This window comes from Helobdella robusta (assembly GCF_000326865.2).
Source record: "Helobdella robusta unplaced genomic scaffold HELROscaffold_66, whole genome shotgun sequence".
Lineage (NCBI taxonomy): Eukaryota > Metazoa > Annelida > Clitellata > Rhynchobdellida > Glossiphoniidae > Helobdella > Helobdella robusta.
The window spans coordinates 54,443-75,338 of NW_008705371.1; the positions used below are offsets into that span (position 1 = coordinate 54,443).

General features: G+C 33.3%; 3 protein-coding genes across 3 annotated transcripts; all 3 read left to right on the forward strand.

Annotated features, from left to right (window-relative positions):
- Nucleotides 1-428: 428 nt before the first annotated feature.
- On the forward strand, nt 429-2,006 carry HELRODRAFT_180902 (hypothetical protein; the record flags this gene model as incomplete). The annotated part of the gene is made up of 3 exons (XM_009030199.1): nt 429-922; nt 1,151-1,265; nt 1,371-2,006. 3 exons carry the CDS (start codon nt 429-431, stop codon nt 2,004-2,006), a joined length of 1,245 nt encoding a protein of 414 aa, XP_009028447.1.
- A 4,588-nt stretch (nt 2,007-6,594) lies between these two features.
- HELRODRAFT_103485 (hypothetical protein) lies at nt 6,595-13,163 on the forward strand (the record flags this gene model as incomplete). Its single annotated transcript, XM_009030200.1, has 6 exons — nt 6,595-7,010; nt 7,631-7,737; nt 8,280-8,365; nt 9,033-9,126; nt 12,774-12,912; nt 13,015-13,163. Coding segments are annotated over exons 1-6 (822 nt in total), but the record flags the coding sequence as incomplete, so codon positions are not given.
- On the forward strand, nt 13,027-15,828 carry HELRODRAFT_88787 (hypothetical protein; the record flags this gene model as incomplete). The annotated part of the gene is made up of 8 exons (XM_009030191.1): nt 13,027-13,163; nt 13,230-13,341; nt 14,090-14,221; nt 14,335-14,475; nt 14,642-14,818; nt 15,054-15,188; nt 15,503-15,580; nt 15,727-15,828. Coding segments are annotated over 8 exons (1,014 nt in total), but the record flags the coding sequence as incomplete, so codon positions are not given.
- Between the last annotated feature and the right edge of the window lie 5,068 nt (nt 15,829-20,896).

Here is a 20,896-nt window from a genome sequence, read left to right on the forward strand (position 1 = left end):
TTTTTTTTTCAAATTTATTCACCATGTGTTGATTCCATGGAACTATCCATGGTTGATTTTGCTTTTTTTAATTAAACGGTATATGTCCCTATGCTTTCTAAATAATATGTATCGAAAATGAATGCTAAGATCGCTGAGACCATGGCTGAGACATAAAAATAGTGTCAAATTATACTTTCCAAAATTGTAATTGAATATTTGCAATTTGTAAAATAAATTTTGAGATTTACTAATCAAAATTGTTTTTTTGTAACTTTTCTGGCTTTTTAAATCTGTTCAGTAGCATCGACGGTGTTAAATGTATGGGCAGTGCTGTCTTCTAAAACTTCCAGAGAAATTCCCCAGCTTGTAAATAAACAAATAGGAAGGCGGATTTTGTAAAAATGTTTTTGTTTACAACTTGCATTTGATCGTGGAGGCATTTAAAAATGAATCGTCTCGTTAAGAATGACAGCTTCAAATCATACATCAATCTTTCTATGACTGAAAAAACTCTTGAAGATGTTTTGGAAGAGTATAGTAATAATAAAAAACTTTCATCTACTAACAACAATAATGCTGCTGATGACCACTCAAAGACTGGAACGGAAGAAGGGGGTGTTGAAACTGCTGACACTTTTGTTTCTGGGCGTCCTTCCCGTGTTAACAGTGAAAAAATTAAGAAAGTAACATTGGAGAGTGAGGCCAATAACAATGAATGTAACAGATTGTGTGGCTATCTGAAGAAATTGAAGCTGGGATATCGAAATGTTGGTAGAGAATTTAAAACCAGATGGTTTGTTTTGGCTGAAGAATCATGTACATTGTTATATTTTGCAACTGCTAAAGATCTTGCTCCATTGGGAGAAATAAATATCAGCAAGTCTGTTTTCACTTTTCTAACAGATGAAGAACAAAGTCTTACCAATGTTTTTCAAATCAGGTATTGTATTAATTTTTTTAAAGCGAAGAAGATGACAAATATCAAATTATTATAAATACAATTAAAATTATTTTATTCTATAAATATATTCAATATTTTAATTGTTTTTGTTGTTCATTCATTATATGAACATTTGTGAATCAAAAAAAACCATATGGTCCTAACATGTAAAGCTTTGGACACCCTTTTTCTATTATAACACACAATATATTTGCATTTAAAATTCAGATCACCTGACAAAACTGTACTATTGCAAGCTGAGGACAGTCAAACCATGTTGTACTGGATTCAAAGTTTACAATTTGCCAGGAAAAAATATTTCATGAAATTAGAAACTCAAAAAGTTTACAGTTAATTTTTTTTAGTATTTCAAAGTGTTTTTAGTTAATTTTTCAAATGATATAAAAATGTGAAATTTATTTCTAAATTAACCAAATTTACTCATCAGCTGCAGAACTTTAATTTAGCGTCAACATCTCAGGAGTCTGATGTCACTTGTGGATCACACTTTTCATTCATTTGTGAAATCGAACGACCTAGCCACACAGTGGGAGAATCAAGTGCCAAACATTTGAAGCCTGCCACAAGAAGCAAATCACTAAGAGATCTTTCATTTGCTAATTGGAGATTTGAATTACAAAACAAATTTTCAACTATCAAGACCAACATAAATGTTAACAAAAATCATGCAATTGTTGATGCTAATGTTAAAAACAACAACATCAACAATAATGAATCAGATCAATTTGCAGACGACAAAATTTCACATCAAAATTATTTAAATCAAAACGTCTTTTCTCGTTTAAAAAGTTGCAAACCCATGTGGAACAGAAGTGTCAAACTCAATAGCAACCAAAACTCGAATAATGTCATTAGTGAGATTGGAAAAAATGAAAGTGAAACTGCCTTCAATTCGTCTTTTTCAGGCAAATGCTCCAACTGTGTAAAGGTTGGATTTAAATTTTTATTATTATTGGTGTTATTCGTAACTGGGTTTGACTACGGTGGGTTCAATTATTTGAAAAAGGTGTTGAGTGTGACCTACATACATCCAGCTGGTACTACTAAATCTGTAGAACCCTGATTTTATGCTGAAAATTTGCACCAAGTTCTGTCATTGCAGGTAGGTAGTTAGTTCTAAGGTAGGGTGAATGAGAAAAAAAGTGCATATGAAAGAGGCATCAGTTAAATTTATATTTTTCATCAGAATTATTATTATCATTATTGTTATTGTTGGCGTTGTTATTCTTGTTGTTGTTATTATTATTACACCTGTTTCTACAATTTTCATTATCATGCAACTTTCAATATTCATGTTAATAAGTTGTTCTTGCCATTTTACGTGATTTATACCTGATGGTTCGTTGGTGGTGGTAACCATTTTTATACCTCATGGTTTGTTGGCGGAGATGATCATTGGGCTTCTGATTGGCTGTCAATTTTTTTATAAGTTTTCAAATTCGATGACGTTTTTTCTGTTTGCTTGACTGTTTATGAACATCTTTTGGAATTTTTGTGTATTATATAAAATTCATAAATTTTTTTATACAAATATTTATGTTCTACATAATATATATATATATATATATATATATATATATATATATATATATATATATTATTTTTATGTATTTTATATAATTTTTTATCTTTAATATAATTTATATACATCCTGGGTATGACATAAAACTGCATCCACGCTGTCTTGCGTGCTTTTGAGCGAAAGGCTAGGCCCACCGCTGATAACTGGTGGTTGTTGTCAGGATGAGTGTTCGGAGGTAAAAACTTTTCCCCAAATTATTCCTATGCCATCACAAAGAAAAACAACGGCCCCTAGTCCCCAGCAGGCCTTAAGTGGTCAAGGGGTGCCAAGAATCCCTGGGAAGTATGCAATAGCGGAGGGATGTTGCAGAAAAATTCAGAATGGCCCCTCTATGGTAAATGAAATGGATACAACTGATTGTCTAATTTGGCGCAAAAAGTTGATGGCAAAGAAAACAACGTCCTACCTCGGGAAACCGGGTCTCTGGACGCAAAACGAAGATTGATTGAATATAATTTATATACATTCTGTAGAACTTCTATATCTCTATATGTAATCTATACAGTGTAATAATTTATATATATTCTACGTAATTTATTACATATTTATATAATTATTTAATAAAATATAATTGAATTGCAACCAAGATTACTCTTTAGCTATTCCTCACCTGTTAAACCTTCCACTCTTGTGCTCACACTTTTGTGGTTTTTATTCATTAAGTCAGTATTTAATTATTTATTTCATAAGTTTAATTCAAATTACTCCACTATGTATGATTTTGTAATTTTTTCTTCAATTTTATCTCCTCAGTTTTTTCCAATTCCACTTGACGAGTTTAATTTTGTTTGACCCATTAATTTTGAATGGTATGTTTGTTTTTACTCCAATGGCATCTGTTAGGGACACTTAAACTGAGTTTTACTGCTTCGTGAGACTTTTTGTTGAAATTTTGTTTTTAAAATAAAAGCTTTTCTGAAAAAAACTGCTGAAAAATTTGACATAACTTGCCTAATTAAATGAACGGATGAAGCAGCTGTTTGCAAGTGTCGCAAACGTGCAACCCGCTAAGAAGTGCTATGAAGGTTTCATTCATAGGAATTAAATTTAGCCTAGCTTTTTTATTAGTTATTTCAAAAGATTGATCAGTATCCTTTTCATCAAAATTTTTATGTTGTTAATTTTTTGATATTTTTGTGGCAGTGATGTAACTCAAACGCAAAAATCTTTTTGTTTCTTCTTCCATTTCTCAGTAGCGACATACGCTGCAGCTTTTTTAGTCATCAGCTCTATATCAGCATTATTATTATTATTTGTGTATTTTTTATAGGCAACTAATAGAAGCAGTTGTTTGATCTGTAATTACGTAAATTATACGATCAGCCAGCCCATTACTGAAATGTTCTTAGGTAGGAAGTTAATGATCTTCAACATTATCCCCACAGCCCCATCTTCTCAACAGCGATGATTATTATTTTAATTGCCACTGTTCTTCTGCTAAATAATCTATCTATCTTCCAATAGGAAGCCAAGTTATCTTTTTTTCGACTTTTAGGCTCCCAAGAAGGTGCTAATTTGTGCCATTGTAATTATCTAAATTATGAATTAGTTGTACCATGGTTCTCTTTGATTGAGAAGGCATTTCATAAATTTATATTTGGCTGTAGTAGTCAGAATCCTTAAGGAACTGTATTCAAATCATTTTTTAATGTCATCTTTGTTTGTTTATCTGAATTTATTTATTTTTGCTCTTATATCTGAGTTTATATTTCATATTTATTTTCAAACATTTTCAAAAATTTATCAACTAATTTGGGCTGTTTGCAAAGTTGCAAGCTTATTCAAGTTATCCATTTTACTGATTTCAATATCCAGCTAAAATAAATAAAAAAATCTAAAGTTTTTATGTCGGCCTAATATATATTTTATATAATTTCCTTCTTGGTTGGTCTCATTTGTATCGTTGGTGGTGATTCGTCGTTAGAATCATTGTAACTTACAAAATGAAATTAATTTTTAATTATTACTGACATGGTTCAGTGTATTACATGGATGGGTGGATGGATGGATGGATGGATGGATGGATGGATGGATGGATGGATGGATGGATGGATGGATGGATGGATGGATGGATTGATGGATTGATTGATTGATCGTCAGATGAAATGCGTGGTTGAAGAAATGAAAAAGAATGAAGTTACGATGCTACAAGAAATGTCTGCCCATGACATTATAACATCCAACCTCCACAAAGTCATCAACGAACTGAAACAACAGCTACGGTAAATAAATTAAATATAGTCGGCAGACAAACAACATACAGAGCACGCATTCAGAACACACAAACAACTTTTAAAACAATGTACAATCTGCAGTCACACGTCACACAAAAACATTGGAGCAACTTACAACACAATCAACACGCAAACAGTAGAGACAAAAAAAAACAATTTTATACATGACAAATTAATTTTTTAATTGGTTGTAAATGACACATCAAGTCGTAGGACCTAAAAAAGATATCATTTCAAGATAAGTACGTTGTTATTGTTCAATGATTGGTATTTTAATGAGGTTAACATGCTTCATTTGTTTAGTTTAAATTATTTTTTTGATAATTACCCGTTCTGCAATCAACCAGAAAACAAAGGAGGGTCCATGATGTCATTAAGGCATGTTATAAAAAATCAGTGGTCATAATAAATATAAGCCATAACCATGCTGGTGACCAAGTTATGACATTTTAACTACCATGCACAATAACATTTGCAAATTCATCTGAACAGAGCTGGAAGCATTGCTGCTGTAGTCGAGGACGCTGACGACGATGACGGCGAAGCTGGAGAGAGTGAAGGAGCATCTAAGAAAGGGCTGCAAAAGGTCTCAAGGAATGTTGATCTAGAAGAACTTATCGTGCAATTGCATGCCAGTCTCGTAGCTAAGGACTGCACTATTGAGTTTGTTGATTGGTTGTGTGTTTGTGATCTGTGTGTGTGTTGGTGTTCTGTCTGTGTGTGTGTGTTGTTGGTGCTCTGTGTGTGTGTGTGTGTGTGTGTGTGTGTGTGTGTGTGTGTGTGTCACGTGTTGTATGGTGTGATGTGTTGTGTGTGTGATGTTTTGTATGATGTGTTGTATGTTGTATTGTGTGTTGGTCTTCGTTGTAATCCAGTCTATCAAGATTAACATATTGAACATGAGTGTCGAATAAATAACTAGTTGACTAGTTGATAACAATGATGATAATGACGATGATGGTGAAGATAACATCTTAACGTTTGATATGTTTTTTTGGGCGGCGCGATAGCGTAATGGTTAAAGGCGCCAGGTCTTGTTGTTGCAGTGAATGTGATCGAATGCAAAGAGATCCCCGCCTGGGTGAGGCGTATTCATATACGCTGTGTGTGTTTGTCGTTAGAACCTCTGAAGCTAGTGCACAACAGGGATTGACCTTTAACCTTCCTCTACATTTGCACTACATTTTTTTACTTTTCTAACGTTTGCATGCTTGTTGTTGATGTGATTGGAGCTTTAAAAGACTGTTCATTGATTGGTTGTTCAATCTTCAATGTAAGATAATAAACTATTATTTTAAGTGAACTGAAGAAGAAGTTAGAGAAACATGTTGATGAAATTGAGTCACTGCGCTTCAATTTGAATATGAAGGATGAGATGTTAATGTTCCTCACCAATGCAACACACAGCAATGATAACACTAACAACTGCTACATCATGAATAGCAACAACACCAACGTCAATCAGAAGCCAGCGACAAACATCTCATTTCAAAGAACTGATGGAAAAATGTTGCAACATATTGCTGAACAACCTTTGAACTCTTCTACTTCACAACATCAACAACAACAACATCATCAACAACACCAACAACAACAATTTCAACGACAACAACAACAAACTCTTTATAACTCTTTAGATGTACACAAAAATTTCAGTTCTCAAGCAGCTGACAACATTCCAGAGCCGACCTATGGCAACTCTGAACATATCGTTGATGAACAGCAAGCAAATGTCACCAAACAACTTTGCACAGTTTTAAAGAGTAACAAAATCGACGAAATGTCTACTGGCATTTCATTATATCCGCCAACTACCATAACATCATCATCCAGGACAACATCATTTTCACCGACAACAACACAGATTATTTCTTCACTTCCTCCATCGACAACAACTAGAACACAGACTGCTTCAATTCCATCTTCAACAACAACACTGCCGCTCACGCCGGCACCATCAACTGCATCTTCATATGCCTCAACGGTTTTCAATGAGAACCTCATGTTGTTTGAAGAACATTTGACAGACTTGGGGTCTGGAAACAACATCGGTATTGCCAGTAACATCAACATCAACAATGCTAAAGCAAGCATCCCTGACACAAGTGGTGCTAGCAACATCTCCGACAGTTCTCACATGAAAAAAGCAGATATTATAACCAGCTCTCTGTTTGCTAAAAGTTCAAGTGGCAGTTCAAAATCGGGGGAACCTTGGGTCTTATGTGATGATGCTTCTTGGAAGTATTATCAGGTTACTTTACATGTTTTTATTGTTTTTTATAAATTTATATGAATGTATATAAACATTAGCAATTTATGTGTATGCATAGTTTGAAACAAATAAGGGTCGTTATTACCAAGAGGCCAAGAGGTGTTTTTGGGGAAACCAACTCAAGCTATCTCTTAACAAATTTTTCATTAATGAAAACAAAATAATTTTATTTGAAAAAATAAATTAAAATAATCTTCAAAAGTTTTTCACTCAACAAAGATTTAATATGCGTGCAATGATTTCATAGCAAGTTGTCAACTTTAAAAAATGGGTCAACGTAAATAAGTTTGGTTGGTTAGCAAATTCTGTCAATATGATTGACAAACCATGTGTGTTGAGCCTGGGTTTGATGCTCTAATTCTCAGGATGAAACTAAAGAAGATACAATTGAATTTTAAACCAAAGCACTGCGGAAATCCGAGTTGATTTAATTAAATTGTCCCAAATGAGCATTGTCATCATTTACTCTGTTTTCCACTACTTACTTGCGTGATACTTTACTTCACGTTAACAAGCTCTCTAAAAACAAACACGTAAGGAGGTCGGAAAACACTTATATGTGGGGAATGTATAAAATTGCATTCTCACTATTGTTTCAGGAGGAGTCATTAGCTTACAAAGCCCAGAACAAGATGTTGAACCAGGAGATAATTGAGTTGAATGATTTGGTGTGCTCTCTTGAAACTAAACTGGATGAGTCTCAGATGTTAGTGTGGTTAGTTGGCTGAGTGACTTGCGCTTGTAGGTTGATTCACTAATTGGTTGGTTGGTTGGTTGGTTGGTTGGTTGGTTGGTTGGTTGGTTGGTTGGTTGGTTGGTTGGTTGGTTGGTTGGTTGGTTGGTTGGTTGGTTGGTTGGTTGGTTGGTTGATTAGTTAGTTGGCTGGTAGGTTGATTGGCTGGTTGGCTGGCTAGCTTGTTGGTGGCTTGGTTGGGTTAATTGACTTGATTGGTTGGCTGGTTGACTAATTGGTTGGCTGGTTGACCTATTGTCTCCGTAGCTACATGATTGGTTTAATGGTTTACTGGTTAGCTGATTGATTTATTCTCGAAGAGGAAGCGTTTATAAGTTAACTAAGTTTTTAAATAAATAATTTTATCTCACTCAATATTATGGTTAGTTACTAAGACATTTAGAATGTTTTATTTCTTTACCATAAAATATTGGACAATAAACTAAGCATCATCTACTTATTAGTTTCGTTATATTATTAAGTAATTAATATGTTGCCTCATTCAAACGCTAAAGATGTGTGACAAAGTTGGAGGCCTCTCTGAACCACATGAATAACAAGTTCTGGAAATGTTACTTTGATCTCAATGAACTTTGTACAAGTTGGTTATCTTACTGCATAATGATAAAGATAATTATCGTTATCCTTCTTACTTAAGTTTTATGCTTATCAATTTTTTACATATTATCCGCTGTTGCTAATTTAGTTTTTGTATTTGCATGCAGCTTGTTTTCCACGTAGCCAAAATGTAAACTTAAAGTTGAAATTTGAACATGCTCATACAATTTTATCCAAATTTTTGATGTACAAACTCTTATATTCTTCTGCATTTGATTACTTTTCACCAAATTTCAGGCCACAACAATTAAACATTTTTTTCCAAGTCTTCAAATAAGTTATTCTTTTTCACTTTATTGCCATATTGTTTGATACAGCACGTTATCACAAGACTTCTGAAAATTGATTAACTCGGCCTTATTCTCATCCAACCTGGTGCTGCTATTGATAACGAACCGTTACGTTGCAGGACTAGAAGGCATTCAAATGATTGAGCTATGTTGCCATTCGCTATTATGCTGGCGTACTACTGTGACTGGAACTGACTGCACTGCACGCACTTCACTCTTTTCATATTCTCTATTTTCTTCTATATTATCAGTTCTTGGGCTATATTATCGTTAACATATATATTATTATTGTTATTAATATTATTATTGTTATTATTATGACTATGATTATTATTATTATCGTTATTATTATTATATTAGATGAGGTCGCCATAGTTACCAGTGATAAATTGAAGCAGATTTTCGAAGATTCACTGCAGGCTGATGATTCGGATAGCATGTTTGATAGGATGAGGTTGGTTCAGAATTAGACATTTTTACAATATTTAATATGAGAAATTTTTTTTTTGGGGGGGGGGGGGTTTGTTAATCATTACTCAAACAACCTTATATATGTAATAATTATATATATTAAATTAGTTTGAAAAATGACTTATGGAAGTTTGATAGAGGGTTTGGATTACAGACATAAGTTGATTAGAAATTTGGAAACTTGAAAAAGAAACTTAAAAATCTAATAACTTCGATTGAGCGCAACAAAATGTATTGTATAAATATAAATTAATACAATCAATATATGCAACTCCAATAAATTCTTGACAACAACACACTAAAAACATTTATCAAAACACCAACACGATTCATCTAAAAATTGCAGAAGCTATCCTAAAAGATATCATAAATGTTGGAAGGAGACCATATTTTATACAATATTGTATGAGCATACAATACTGTATATAATAGATATCAATAAACCCCTAATATCAATAGATATCAATAAACTCCAGCAAAGAATGATTACATGATTACCAACTCGACGCCTTAATATTAACTTCAATAACTATGAACAACAAAGAAATGACAGCAACAAAGATGAAGAATACGACACTAACTAAGTAATTCACTTTGCTAAAGAAACTTTGCTCTGTTTAAAGAAACTATGTAAATCAAACCCGCACTGAAGATGATTTGTGAAAAATCGAAATAAGGCCTATTTTCATGATAAATATGGATAACAACAGTTTTATTAAACTTTCGTGATGAACTTGGATAATAATTCTGTTTTCAATAGACAATTTCCAGAAAATTTTAGTAAGGAAAATTGAAAAGACAAACTTATAATTGATTAACGTTTGATATGATGAGGTTGGTTCAGAGTTCGGTAGAATTCATACAATACTGTAGAATTCATACAATACATTATATATATAATAAACTTTAATTTCATTTTTAGTTTATTGAAATTGAAAAAAATTAAAAAATTCTAATATTATTTTTTGACATTGACATAAGCTTATTTTCGGCATCAACTGCCATCTTCAATGTAGTTTTATAGTTTGGATCCTCTCTGTCGGTCTTTGTCGAATTTTTAGGATGTTGCAGTTATCATAAGTTTCTTTGTTGGAAAAATGCTGGTGCTGATGTTTATTGATGACTTATTTGTAGAATATTGCATGAAATGTCAACGTGTTTAATCACAGCCAGTCATCGTCGTGCCGTCTTTTCAAAGTTTATAATTTGTTTATTTGTATTGAACAAATTTTCTACTTTGGACTGATCACGATTTGTATGCAAAAATTATCGTTTTCGGAAGAATTAATTACATTTGCACCGTCATTGTAAAACAAAAAAAACTGAAGTAGGATTTTGGAGGTAATAATATTTTCTTTATATAATGTATTTTGTAAAAGACGAATGATCTCTCGTCATATAATCCTGCAAATTTTTAAAAAATTGATCCTGTGGTTTATTTTCGTTTGTCGAAAATAATTTTAATTTTTTAAATTTTGTTTTGATCGTTAGAGACAACTTCATATTAAATTAATTTGCAATGCGTCAACAAGATTTAAAATTATAAATAATTTTTAAGCACAATTTTTATTCAGTTTTTGTGATTCCACAATAGGCCATATTAATAAAAAAATTTTAGATAAAAATTTCACACCTCAAACTAAGTTCCGTTAATTATTCGTAATGAATTATCGAGACTATTGTGTTATCGCTTCTCGGCCTTTTGGCTAAGATCAAAGTGTAGTATCTGTTCTTATCAGCTTAATATCTGATACGCCCTCCATCGGGGGGCATCGATATTAAACTACTGTTTGGAAGCAGGAGACTATCTCGAGCTTGCTCAGACTTCTCCGCGGGTTGGCCCGGTATTGCAGTACCGCCGGGATTGGCCCACCCTGTCAAAGGGGATATCTTTATAAAGTGTAAATTACTTGGGTATACGTTATATATGTATATTATAGATATGAAGTAAAATGACAGAAATTAAGTTTGTCGCAAACTGCTTACGTTAACGAGATAAGTTGGCTGGCCTAAGACAAAGCACTCCCATCATAAGTACCACTCCGCTCAAATAACAACTCATGCTACTCTTGAAAAAGATGCAACCCCTAATGATTACATTAATATTAGAGAATCAAAGTTTAGTAGTTTACAGAGTTTACAGACCACCTATTTATTATCGCTTTTCAAGTTTACCAAAGAAAAAACTTTTGGAAGGAGACCATAATTGATAAAGTGTTACGTTAACGAGATTAGTTGGTATTATCATGTGCTCACAATTTATGATTTTTCAATTAAAGATAAATATACATTTTTATCAATATTTTACATTTTATGAAATAAGTTAATTGAAAAATTTGATAAATATAGAAAAAAGTTTTAATATTTTTTTTAATCGCTGGAGCCATCTTCATTTTAAATGTATTTGTAATACGTCAACAAGTTTTTAAATTGTTAATAAATTTTTACGCACAATTTTATTTTTTTTTGTAATCCAACAATAAACCATATTAATGAAAAATTGTTTGGATAGAAATTTCCCACCTCTGACTAAATTTCGTTAATTATTCATAACGAATTATCAAGACGCTTGTGTTATCGCTTCTCGGCCTTTTGGCTAAGATCAAAGTGTAGTATCTGTTTTTATCAGCTTAATATCTGATACGCCCTCCATCGGGAGGCATCGATATTAAACTACTGTTTGGAGGCAGGAGACTTTCTCGAGCTTGCTCAGACTTCTCCGCGGGTTTGCCCGGTATTGCAGTACCGCTGGGATCGGCCCACCTTATCAAAGAGGGTCTTTATCAACCATAGAAAATAGATAGACTATCTATTTATTATTGCTTTTAAAATTTACCAGAAGAAATTGAAGTGTTTTTATTTTCTAGTCATGGAACGATAGAGTTCAATCCATATGATTTTATAATTAGAGAAAAACATTTTTCATCAATATTTCACATTTTATGTATGAGGTTAATTGAAATTATTTTAAAATATAAAGAAAATTTGTTTTAATTTTTTTATTTGCTAGAACCAGCTTCATATAAAATTAATTTGTAATACGTCAACAAGTTTGAAAATTATGAATTTCTTTGTGCAAAATTTTTATTCTTTTTTAGTAATTCAACTATAAAAAATAACATAATAAAAAATTGTTTGGATAAAAATTTTCCACCTCAGACTAAGTTTTGTTAGTTATTCATAATGAATTGTCGAGGTTTTGGTGTTATCGCTTCTCGGCCTTTTGGCTAAGATCAAAGTTTAGTATCTGTTCTTATCAGTTTAATATCTGATACGCCCTCCATCGAGGGGCATCGATATTAAACTACTGTTTGGAAGCAGGAGACTGTCTCGAGCTTGCTCAGACTTCTCCGCGGGTTTGCCCGGTATTGCAGTACCGCCGGAATCGGCCCATCCTATCAAAGGGGGTCTTTATAAAATTTAAAATTACTTAATTGTACATATATACGAACATTACAAATTTGATGTAAAAATTTCAAAAATGGATGAAGAAACTGCTTACTTAACGAGATTAGTTGGCTGACCGAAAACAAAACACTTCCATCATAAGTACCACTCAGCACAAATAACAGCTGAGGCAAAATCTTGAAGAAGATGCAACCCCAAATGATTGCATAACAATCAATGCAGGTCTAAACAGGGACCAGTCTATGATCAATATGGATTTGAGAAAACGTTGAAGAGGGAAGCAACATTTACTCAGGCAAATGATGGATCAGAAAATAATGAACAACAATCTGCGATGAAAAGTGAGATGATCAAGATGAAGGTTTGTTGTTTTTAATTTTTGAAGAATTTTTCCGATTAGTTGTTATAAAAGTGAAATTCAATTATTCAATAATGAATGAATAACTTCTGCCAAATTATATAGCAAAAGTCTCAGCAGGATATGAATTTAATCTTGAAATGGGAAACAATGCTTATAAGCTTGGAACGTTGTTTAACGTTCAAAAACAAAGAAACGAAAATGATGATCAGAGATGGAGTTCCCAGTCAATTCAGAGCTCGTCTCTGGAAAGTGTTCGTATTTCGTGATATAATGTATTTATTTTTGGTTAATTTTATAATGCGGTTATCTTCTGTTAGGTGCATCGACGTGTTAATCAAAGAGTATCGAGCCAACGCGTCAGTCAACTCTTATTCAGGTATTCTCGACATGGTTGTCAACAAAAAAGTCGTCACACCATTTGCTAACCAGGTTTCCAAATTTTTTTTCTCATTTTCGTGGCAGTTTTTTATTTTGTTTCAATTTTGTTGTTTTGTATTATTTTCATACTTTGTTGAAAGCAGATTGGTTAAAGATGTACGTTCCGCTCGTAGATAAACATTTTTATGCCAACAGCCCCTAAAGTTATTATTATTATCACAATAAAAACGGGTCAAAGTTAAATTACTGCACTGCGTGTTCTGTTCTGTCTAGTTGAAAATTGAAACTGTTTTTTATGTTTTTAAAAATTATTTGTTGTTTGACACTCATGACTGAAAAGGCAATGCTATTTAAAATCAACTAAACTAGCAAGGTTTATACATGGCGAATTCATTTGCCTTGCTTTCTTTAATCGAACCATAAAAACTGCCATTTTTAATTCCCAGGAATTCCATAAATTTACCTTTTAATTTTTTCTAATGTAAACTCTATGTTAACTGAGATGGTGTAATAGTCAAAGCGCACTGTCCAGCGCACGTTGTCGGTTTAACTTTAATTTCAGTTTAAGTTCCTATTTTTCAGCATGCTCCTTCTATTTTCATTTTGTTACTTGTTTTTCGATTATATTTTATTTCTGCTTTTGTAACAATTGTCCACTAAATGCCTTCATTTGCGATGACGACTTTTTTTTGTAGTTTTTAATCTTTTACCATTAATTTTAATTTTCGGGGATTTATTATAAAATCTTCCAAACCGTGGATAGTAATAATAAATATTGATGACAACTTGTTTTCAACAGATAGAACTAGATTTGCTGCGAACGTTGCCAAACAACAAACACTTTTCCACATTTACTTCCTCCAAGATAATTTCACTGAGAAACATTCTGCTGGCCTTCTCAATCCACAACCCTGACATTGGATATTGTCAAGTAGGAAATGTTATCTACTGCACCGCCACATCATTAATTCGTGTCGCCATCATAAATATCTGATCGTTATTTTTGTTGGCATCTTAAAGTTTCTAACATGATCATTACGTGAGCAGGGTTTGAACCGCGTAGGTGGCATACTCTTGTTGGTGCTTTCGGAGGAGGAGGCATTCTGGGGCCTGGTGGCCATGGTGGAAGTCGCCATGCCGACAAATTACTACAACAGGACATTAATGGCTGCACACGCCGATCAGGTCAGCATGTTTGCTCCATTTGTTTTTTTTGTTGTTTTCAGGTTTTATGCTCATATTTGTCATCATTATTGATGTCTAAAGGCATATCACAACAGGAGACCACTAATTGTTTAGATAAGTTGTTTTTGTGATTGATACACCTGATGAATGTTTCATGTTTATACAGAGAGTGTTGAAGGATATACTGGCAGACAAACTTCCAACCCTTTCCCAGCATTTTTCATCATTAAACTTCGAACCCAGTTTGTTCACCTTCTCCTGGTTCCTCACCATCTTCGTCGACAACTTGCCCGTCAGTACATTTCTGAGAATATGGGACACATTCCTGTATGAAGGCAGCAAGGTTACCATTGTCGATTTGTTTGTGCACGCATGAGGTATGCGTGTGCGCCTATCTGTTTGAATGTTGTGTGTTTTATGGATGTCCGTGTATGTGTTTGTGTTGGTATCATCAAATCATTTCCATTTTACCGTCACCGTTTCAATTTACAATCATAATTTGTAACAATTTTTTCAGTTTTATCATCCATTTGTTTTTACGCGTTTAACAAATTAGCATGAATGTTTTCATGTTGCAGGTTCTCTTCCGGTATGCACTGGCCATAATGAAGTTTTACGAGTGCAAGATACTTAGCTTCCAGACGGCAACTGAACTGAACATGTTCATCAGATCCATGTGTGAGAACCTCACTGACGTCAATCGACTCTCACAGGTCATTTTTGTTTCATTAAGTGCCTATGTTGCATTGCTCATTTTGGCAATTCTCGTTATGTGTTGTTGGTTCAAATAATGCTTGGTTTAACGTGGTTAAAGTTATCTTACATTGTTTGGCACTCATTAATTCTTGTTAGAAGCGATTTTAACTTTGTTCTACAAACATTTAAACCAACATAAATACACCTTATTGTTATTCGTGAATTCGTAATTCAAAGTTGTGGTTCAAACCGGCTTACAGACCAGCGGTTTTTAAGAGCAGTTGTTAAGTTAAATTAACAATTTAGATAACCATTTTTTATTTGGACGCAGATTGCATTCAATGAATTAAACCCCTTCCCCATGCGAGCCATCAAGAACAAAAGAGTTCAACATCTCAGCAAGCTGAAGGTCTGTTTTATTTGTTTAGATTAATCTAATAATCTACTCATCTTCCCAATGATGCAACTTTTTTATTTTTATTGGTCAAATCCATACTTTCAAATGTTATTGCCTAAAACTTTAATGAAGACTGTTACACTTGCACCCACTCGTAGATGGAGTTGGTTGAGCTGGAGAAATTGAGACAGACCTTCCAAGAAAACCTGCGAACAGCATCTGATGAGGAGGACAAGCAAGAAGACGCAGACAGCATCTGATGAAGAGGATGTAGATAGCATCTTATGAAGAGGATGCAGACATGCAAGAGGATGTAGAGGGCGTCTGATGAATAGGATGTAGAAGAGCAGGAGGATTTTGTTGTAAAGTAGATGGCAGTAATATAGATAAAATTTTGAATTACGTTTCTACCTTCAGTATTTTTATAAAATATTACATTTGAGTGTTCACGATGTTAACATTTTGGCGGAACTTTACAGTTATTTGTCAATTTACCACAGCACTTGAACAAAAGTATTATATTTTTTAGTTTCATTTTTTATTCAAGAATTTGTATATAGCGATGTGGGTACACACTATGTTATTATACTATAGGAATCGAACTAAAATATTTGAACAACGTTGACCAAGAAGCATTTGCTTCGTTATGGAAAAAACCCTTGGTCAATAATATTTATCTGGGTTACAAGGTTGACCTTTTGTATAAAGCGTTCTATTATGGGACGTTATTTTATAATATTGACTTGTGTGTTACAACGATTTCTGTCTTTACCAGATTCTGATTTTTTAAAGAATAAAAAAAGTCGGATTTTTAAAGAGTAAAAAAAGTTTATAATGAGAAGAGTAGGATGGTTGGTCAATCCCAGTTTAAAACTTCATGGCATGCACTTATATTATTAAAAAGGTTTGCCTCACGACTTCAAATCATATTAATCATGATTATTATCAACTTCATCTTTATCGGTGATCTTTGGTTTTACAATTTTAAGTGGATACTTTTTTAAATTGTTCAACAAACTATTTTATTATTTTTTTAACAAACTATATTTATTATTTTTTTATATACAACTTATTTAATTCCGATATTTGTTGTAGCCTTATATTCCAGCATTTGAGTATTTTTGACGAACATGTTGTCCAATGTTTTTTTAAATCTTGATTCGTTTGTTATTTATTTATTCAAGATCTTCCTGTTAAACATTTAACGTAGTTCAAGTTAATAAAGAAAATTTATATTAGATATTTCTACTGTTTCCTGTTCCGGTCAGAGAAGTTGGTGGTGATTTAGTTTTTGAAAATAGGAAAAAATTATAATTTATACTATTAATAATGGTAAATATACAACTGTAGTTTTTATAAAAAATATATTATGATTATATTATATTATATTATGATTATACAAATATATATTTATATATATATAAATATATATTTGTAAATAAGTTAGTATCCCATTAAAGTCTTTCAAATTAGTAACGAAAAAGTCAACAGCTCGTTCAGTATACTCTGTGATCAGAGGTGAAAATGGATGCATGCAAGTCATCAGATGTGTTAGTTTGTTAGCTATGGTTGAAACAAAAAATATATTTTTTACGAAAAAAAAATGCTTCTGACACATTACGCTAATTTTAAAAATGCGTATATTTTAAGTTGGGGCGTATGCTTTTATGTCGGCGAACGATTATTATTATTAACTTAACTTCCTAACTAAATATTTCTCCATATTTTCATCATGTTGACGTAAACTGTTACAAAACAAAACACGTGGTGCAAGCATACATATATGTGCATATTTTTCAAGCTGTAAGCCACACACAAACACGCTAACGTATTCATAAGCAGAATTATTTGGGATCGCGCATTCTTTTAATATATTTGCTCAACGTTCAAAATGAAAAGTTAAAAAGCAGTGCTAGAGTGACTGAATGAATTGCATTGAATCGGTTGACTGTTGCTCGCTGTTGAGTGAGATCAAGCTTGACAATTAGCGTTGTGTTCAGTTTATGTTGTTTGTTTTTGTTGTTTGTTATTTGTTTGTTTTGCTTGTCTGTCTGTCTGCTTGTTTGTCTGTTTGTTTGTTTGTTTGTCTGTTTGTTTGTCTGTTTGCATGATGTTGGTAAATTAAACTGCTTGAGTTCCTATGTGATCTTATTTTATGATTATCTGCTTATAAATCATGATGTTTGTTATGCTTTTTCGGTCGTAATCAACATTATAATAATCATTATTGTAATGATGATTGTCGATCATACGTTAAGAAAATTTCATTAAGACGATTTCAATGTTCTCAATTGGTTCGCTGTGTAGATATTAATTAATTTTTCGTTTTGGGAGGTCATCTTTCTTCATGTTTGTTGTTAGGATGGTGCGATGCGTTAGTGATGCTGTTGAACGTCGATGGATGTGATGCTGAATGTTCTGATGCGCTAGTGATGGGCTCGCCATTTATATCTAATTTGTTTTTTGTTTATGTTCGTGTTCATTTTAGAATAATTTTGCTCTCGTCACATTAACGCACTCAGTTGTTTGGTTGTAGGAGTTAAAAAAATCTCTCAGTGTTAGACCTCTTATGCCTGGCAATGACGTATGGTGATGATGAGGTCATGTTGTTGTTCAAACTGTTTGCACTGTTACTGTAATGCAGCTTGTTACGTTGTGAGGTTGTGTACACTGTTGTGTGCTGGCGGGGGGGTGGCGTTGATGGCACGTTTGTGGCCGTTATGTGTCCATGCTTGTCCATCAAGTAGATCTTCTCAAAATGTTGATGGTGGTGATTATTCTGACCATGGTTGTGGTTATTATTATAAAGTGTTGACGATGAATGAAGTGGCGTTGGTAAAATTAATTTGGACTGGAAATATTGTTGTTGGTGATGATGTGGTTGGTGGAAAGTGTTTTGGAACTGTGTTGACGGTCTGATGTGATGTTGGCGATGTGTTTGGGGAGGTCTCATGTGATGTTGGGAAGGTGCATGGAGAGAAGAACCCAGCTCTTTCACTAACAATGGCGGTTTGTCTTTTTCAAGAATGATGTTGACTTTGTGAGAATTTCTTCCAACATTATTATTATTGCCGGTGTTTCGGAACGGTGGAGCCTTGTTAAGATCTAGGTTGTTGTTGGTTGTGTTTGCCGAAAGAAACATTTCTGAATGTCGGTCATTCTTCATTGGAAGTAATTGTGAGTCCCTGCGCCTGACGTACTTGATGGAGTTGTTGTCGGCGTTGTAGTTGAAGTTGATGTCGTTGTAGTTTGTGTTGTTGTTGCTGGTGGGGCCGATGGTATTTTTGATGGTGGCAATAATGAAATTAAAATTGGAGCGATCGACTAATTTATATCTGCTTTTTGTTTCTGAATTTGATTTTTGAAGCGTTCTGTTCTGAACGGGATTTTTGTATATTCCTTCAAAATTTTCTTCACTCCCATTTTTTTTACTTACGACCGTCTCAGAAACAATCTTCTTCTTATTGTGTTTTTTTTTAGCATCAAAAGAGTAGATGGTATCTGTGTGGCTGTACGAAACAACACGCTGTCTTTCCTGTGGTTGTTGTTGTTGTTGCTGTTGTTGTATGGACTTCATTTGATTTTTATCTATTAAATCAGATTTGCTACGATTATTGTAAATAACTCTTTTATTCAGACTGTTCTGTGGATTAATAGGATAGTTGAACTTGCCCCCGGCAACGTTCGCAATCAACAATCCATTATGATGATTGTCGACTGCTTGATTGGCGCGAATGCGTCTCAAACGTTTGGAAGTATTTGCTTGCTCACGTCGTTCGTTCTGCATCTGCAAATAATTATCATAGTCATCGTCACTTGAGAAATCATCGATGAACATGTATTTGGAACTTTCAGACGTCTTCTCCAGATTATAATTCTTGTTCTTAGAAAAATGAAGTGAATCATCTGAGAAATAATGCTGAAAATGTTGTGGATAAGTTAAATTTTGTATTGGAAAAATATTCTGTTTGTTGACATTTTTTTGAGGTGGTTGTTCAAATGAACTAATATTTTTATTGTCAGGCTCCATTTCAGAATCAGACAGGATGTATTTTTGAACTTGCCATGGTTTCATTGCAGCGTACGATCTGTTGTTATTGCTGTTGTTGATGATATCAATGTTGTTGTTGATGTCAACGAAATTTTTATTTTTGCTGTGGTTTAATTCATTGATGCTCTCATCGTGATCAGATATAATGATTAAGTTTCTCTTTTCTGCACTGCGGTAGTTATTGTATTTATCATTGATTGGATGTTGCCTTGGTGAACTGCTTTCAAGTTTTTGCCCATTATAAAATATTTCTCCAGTGACAGGCATTTGTTTAACGCTATCATTGTTTTGAAGAAATTCATAACTATTGACATATTCGTCATCATATTCATCGAAGGTTTGATGAATGAACTGACGCTCTTCTGGTGGCAACCGATCTATTTCTTTTTTTATTGGCCTTTGGGATCTGTAGAATTTATTTAAGTCATTCTTCGAATATTCGGATACCTGATTTGTTTCATTTTCGAAATAATTTTCATTATCAGCATCCTGTTTACCGGACCACTGGTTTTGTTGTTGCTGCGTCTTGGTGCTAAATTTCTTGCTTTCGGAATTCTTTTTTTGAACGTCGTCTGCAGATGAATAACAGTTTCCTTTCAGGAAAGAATAGTTGTAATATTCATCATCGGTATAGAATGAGCCCTTCTGTTGCTTTATTGTCTGTTGCTCTGGCTTTTGTTGTAATTTTTGTTGCTGTTGCTGTAACTGCTGTTGCTGTGAATGTTGTTGAGGTTGTGGTTGTTGTGTTTGTTGAGATTGAGGTTGCCGCTGTTTTATTTGAGGTAAATAGTAATGTTGATTTAGTTTGTTGCGCTTTCTGTCAATGTTGTAGTTAATTTTTTCGTTTTTAGAACTAGATTGCAATGGTTGTTTTGTTCTTTGTTGAATTAATTGAGAAAATGATTGGCTAGAATCATTAAGAGAAAGGCTTTTTTTAGAAAAGCTATTTGAATTATTTTTTATGCTGCTAATATTTTGTTCTGAATATTTTGAATGAAAAAGATCTTTTGAAGCCTCAGCGTCATAACCTTTATCAGCGAACAAATTTTTGTTTTTTGATTGCTTCAACTGTTTTTGTTGTGCATCCAATTGTTTCAGTTTGTTGTTGCTACTTTTATCAATGTTAAAATTCTTGTCACGATTTTCCCTGCAATTAAAGTCAATATTTTTGCAATGGCTATTGTTTTTGTCATTGTTGGAATTCACGTATTCATCGTATTCATCAATATTGAAAGGTTTTGATGGTCTAGAACAGTGGTCACTGATTTCTTCATCAT